The following is a 5,051-nucleotide window of genomic DNA, read 5'->3' on the forward strand; positions in this document are numbered from 1 at the left end:
TGGTGCACTGGTTTTATGATTTCAGAGAATTTCTACCCCATCACACTTCATCTGAGATATGTTTGTTACTTGAGCTCACATTAAATAAGTCTTATTAAATACAAAGCATTAAATCAGGCCATATGTGTGTTTTTGGCCTGTGCTACTAATTCTGCTCCCTTAAGATTAATAACAAGGTTGTTTCAAGATTTAACACATCATAATTCCTTTCTGAAGTCCAAAGGAGCTCATGACCATCCACGTCCAGAAACAAAACTAGAAGCAGAAGCAAGAAGATCAATCCAGAAAGCACAGACGGCTTCTTCTCCATCTTCTCCAAGATTAAAAAGAATCTGGGAGATTGAGGTAACTCTTATTATCGATCAATGAAATTATGGGGTCAGTGACCCAAGGTTCAAGGCATGGTGGATGTTGTCTGGGCTTTGGGTCTAGGTGGGAGCAGGCTTTACATCTCCACATTCTGCCTCCCCGTGACCAGGCCAAGAAGGAGCAGGGCTATCCTGAGCATGCTGCCCTGCTCAGCACCATCATCCACTGCCAGCATCCCCCACCTGGAGCCTCTTTGGGCCTGGTGGCAGCAGGGAATTACATCTATACTGGTAAATAAAGCAGGGCTGCAGGGCAGGCTCAGTCGCATCACTATTCACATGGTCCCTGCCATGAATTTGGCCAGTGCCAACTCACACTCACAGGCAAAATGCCCTGGCATGGGTCAGGAGGACAGCATGTGCCAGGGACCATTCTCTGGCAGAATTTTGGGCAAGGCTGCATCAGTCTTGGGTCTCTTCACTGTACACAGCTGGTTTTGAACCTACCTGTGCCCTTACATGCTGTCATGCTATAAGCCACAGGCAATAATGACCTTAAGCTGATGCTGTGAAAAATAGCCCTTGGTGGGCTGCACCGCAGACCTTGCATCATTTCACTTCAGGTCCAGAGGTCACCCAAGGCCAGGATGTAGTGTGGACACTGCCAGGCCATGCCTTTTGGTCCCTGTTACCAACAAAAGTCCTTGGCCTCATTTTATTTGGCAGCATGGACATAGCTTTAGAGCCTCAGCTCTTTCCTTTTTTCAATGCAAGAGTTGTCTTTAGAAAACTTTCCTACAAGTTCTTTGTTAGTGCTGCTCCAGAAATTAGATTATTTACAAAGAAATCTGGGAATAAAGTAATTAGATATTTAGTCTAATCAGTATTGACACTGAAGAAGAATATTAGAAGGTTTTAATTGGATTTAACTTACAGTATTGATTGCACCAACCCATGATAAAATTGTAACAAATGAACACTTGAAAACTGTGAAATACTTCTGGCAATAACTGAACTCAGGAGGAAGATTCCTGTATGTGTGTACACATACACAAACACCATATACTATTTTACTATAGAATACAATACATAATAACAGTACCTATATGATATGCCTATTATATACTGTGTATGGTATCTTGTCATTAACAAGGCAAACCCAGAAATCCTTACTCCTTCTTCCTCCAGTCCCCCAACCTTTACTTAAGAAAACCGAGTCACTTCAGTAGCAGGCCTGGATCGTTTCATTCACAGACTTAATGCTCATCAGGGAGAGAGTTGCTCTCCTGCAGGGCAGCTGCCCCTGAGGAAGATTCAGCCACCTGTAGACCTTCAAGGGCTGTGAGGGCATCCTCAGGTGCAGGAGGCACTGCCCCACCCTTGGAGAAACAGCAGGAGGTCATGTTTTCTCCACATTATGTGTTCCGAGGTCCTCCACTGACATGGAGGAGGTGCTGCAGGAAAGCGAAGGCATCCTCCACCTCTGCTCGTCCCCCCTGGGTTTTGCCAGGGTTTAATGTGCCGCACTTGCTCCCTGGGTCTCCAGGAGGGCTTTGAAGGCAGAAGAGTGCTTTGAAGGACTTACAAAAGCACTGACGTTAAACCATCAGTTCTGCTGGGTGTGGAAACACTTGTCAAAGCATCTACAGAGATGCTGTGGACTGCCGCATACCTGATGGAGGGAACCAGGTAGAGCAGTGAGGCTGTCTCCAGTGACCTTCCTTGCAAAGGCAAGGAAGTTACATGCAACTGTACACCACTGGTCTTCACATGCAGTTTATCTTTTGATATGCTAGAGGTGGTGCGTCGTCCCCAGCCTGGTGTTTGGGAGAGTAATCAGTGTCCCTTCAGCTACAGACAAAAGGAATAACTGGGCCGGGTGGGGACAGACTTCTTAAATGGATGACATGGGGAAGCAGGGGGATCCAGGAGCCCAAGAAGTAGATTAGAAGAGTGAACAAAGAAAGTTAAACCCACTTGAATGGAATATGAATTTAGGAGCTGAAGCTGTTTCTACTGGAAATACTCAGGAAGGCACTAAAAACCACAGCTCAGGAGTGACTCTCCTGGAGACCCACTGACTTGGGATGGGAGAGTCAGAGAGTACAGGATAGACTGGTGGTGGCCTCTTGACACAAGTGCCTGGGAAGGCATGAGCATAAGAAAAAGCAGCTGAGCCACTGTGTAAATCTCTAAGAAATACAGAAACGATGATTTTTATGTCACTGGTTTAATTCTGTCCCCATGAACACTAAAATAGTCCTCATCTAGGAAATGTTACTGAGCCATGTGACTTTTTTTCTTTTATACCTGAGCGTACAGGTCTTACTGAGGTCAAGTTCCTGCTAGACATGTCTTCACCTTTCCCTTCCTGCAACATGTTCCTGGTGTTTTCACTTCGGATTGTGTGGGAGTAGGAACAGGCCGAAGGTGTTATAAGCATCTAATTGTAGAGCCTGCTCTTCAGTCAGTCTGATTGTGCAGTTGGAGTGATACCATTTGCCCTCACTTGGCTTTCCAGTTCATGGCTCTCTGGCACATTTTTCTTGGGAATAACCCATCATATTTGTGGTCTGCTAAAACCAGATGTGATACAAGTAACTCAGGACTCCAATTTGACATGCAAAACCTATGCTGCTCAGTCTGAAAAAAGTCATCTGAAAAGATTCAATTTTAATGTCCTTACAAGAGACCAGGGAGGAGAACTTTAGAAAAATGTACAAGCCCAAAATACAGCAAGTGATACATAAGATGTTTTCTCTATGCATTAGCAGGTATTTAGCTGAAGGTGGGCTGGGTTCTACATCAGGTTGTTGGAATTTCTTCTCATGGTGACGGAAGAACAGCTGAAAGGAGCTTTGCTACTTTGGCAGTCAGCAAAATCACTATAATTAAATGGATGCAAAAGCAGAATTACAAAGAAGAGAGACCTATAAGTACTCATCAAAAATGATAGTACAGAATGAGTGTTCTGAAAGGAATTAAAGTTTGCAAAATTATAATCCAGTAATTAGGGCAATTGAAGAAGTTGTGAAATATCCAGAACAAAAGACATGGAAGAATAATTCGTGTGTGCTGCCTCCCTCCCTGAATGAAATTTCTGTTTGTGGGGTAAAAAAATGTAAAGATAGGAAAATTTTTCAGTTAGAAACACAAGTAGTGTCTTGGAAAGCTGAAGCGTAATATTACAGTAGTGAAAAGATAATTTCAAGACAATCAGTTTAAAAAATTCATACTTAGCTTTTCCAAACTCCGTAGGAAAAAAACAAATTCTGTAGTGTCAAACGTATTAGCATAATTTCATTTTCAGGTGATTCTTCAGTATATGCTGGCCGTGGACCCCGTGGGCTGTGAATGCGAGGTCTAACAATTCTTTCAGTGTGGCTTTGGGCAAAAACTGGTGAAACAAACCCAGACCCATGATCTGGGAGCCCTGTTTGGTTTGCCCCTAAAGCCCACTGGCACTGCCCTACAAGGAGGCTCTGCTACGGCGTCTGCTTCGTTACCTGTGTTAACTGAATGCATTTGTGAAGTTCTCATACAGGATGTTTTTTATTTCATGCTGCTAGACTACATCTTGTTTTACTAAACCACGCCTTGCTTTCCCAAGTCTCTGACAGGTGCAATGCCAACGCGGGAGGCTTTACCTTTGCTTCTTTCCAAGCCGGACGCTTACATGTTACCTGCTAATTTCGGGGGACATTTAAGCAAAGGTTCCCGGGAGCTGATGCTGGGCAGCTGCTCTGGGCAGCCGCCATACCCAAGGGCAGCTGGAGACAACAGGGGCTTTGGAGAGGCGCCGACCTGGAGCAGGAACCCAGCCCTCGGAAGGACGCCCAGTGCCAGGAGGCTTTGCAGCGGCCCTGCCGTCCCCACTACTGACCCGCCCTGCGCAGCCCCTTCCCCTCAGCACTGCGCCCACCCTGGCACCCAGCACGTCCTGCCCCTGACAAAGGGTGGCCATGACCCCTTCAGGCCTAACGTTGGCCCTTTGGGGGATGAATCCTGTGAGGAGAAATCCCCGCCGGCCTACAGCAGCAGCTGCCTCCCTCCACCTCCCTACCCTGTGCCTCAGGGAGGCCCCTGTCCCACGGCGAGTGGGGCACGACACCACCGCCAGCTCTCGGCGCCTTTGAGGGGAAGCGAAGGAGACGGGACCGAGGGAGGGCACCGTATGGGTCTCAACTACTGCAGTGACGACATGTTTTTTAACCTGTACCTGTTACGGTGACTGGGTATAAGTGTCCTCTCTCCCTCCTCTCCTGGCAATGGGCCTAATTCTCCATCCCTGTTGCAAGGCTGATGTGAAAGTGCTACTACGCCAGTTCCCTCTTTAGCTCCTCTTGCAGGCCTCAGGAGGGGTTTTCATACCTGAAGACTTGTCTTTGTTCTTTTTTTTTTTTTAACTGTTATATTTTCCCCCACTATTTCATTGATGTAATAAAAGGTATCAACTCCTCTTACAGACTACCTGCCATTCTGCTTTGGTAGCATTTCAATCCCCCTTGACACGCAGTTTGTTCAAGCCTGTGAGACTGTGGAAGGTGCAGATGGATGACCCCAAGGACCACAACTGTCATGTGTGACCCTCTGCACTCTTTCAGCTTCTTCGGCAGTGACCTAAGTCCCTCCACTGCACCAGCCCTGCGAATGTATTGTATAGAATCATCACAGAATAGTTTGGGTTGGAGACGACCTCCAAAAATCATCTAGTCCAACCTGTCTGTCATGGACAGGGACATC

General features: G+C 46.4%; 1 protein-coding gene across 1 annotated transcript; it reads left to right on the forward strand.

Moving 5' to 3' along the window:
• Positions 1 to 216: 216 nt before the first annotated feature.
• LOC104625343 (chorion-specific transcription factor GCMa-like) lies at positions 217 to 4,539 on the forward strand (the record flags this gene model as incomplete). The annotated part of the gene is made up of 2 exons (XM_010292947.1): positions 217 to 345; positions 3,919 to 4,539. Coding segments are annotated over 2 exons (750 nt in total), but the record flags the coding sequence as incomplete, so codon positions are not given.
• Positions 4,540 to 5,051: the final 512 nt, after the last annotated feature.

The sequence above is a fragment of the Phaethon lepturus genome, unplaced genomic scaffold, assembly GCF_000687285.1.
Source record: "Phaethon lepturus isolate BGI_N335 unplaced genomic scaffold, ASM68728v1 scaffold5078, whole genome shotgun sequence".
NCBI classification, from domain to species: Eukaryota; Metazoa; Chordata; class Aves; order Phaethontiformes; family Phaethontidae; genus Phaethon; species Phaethon lepturus.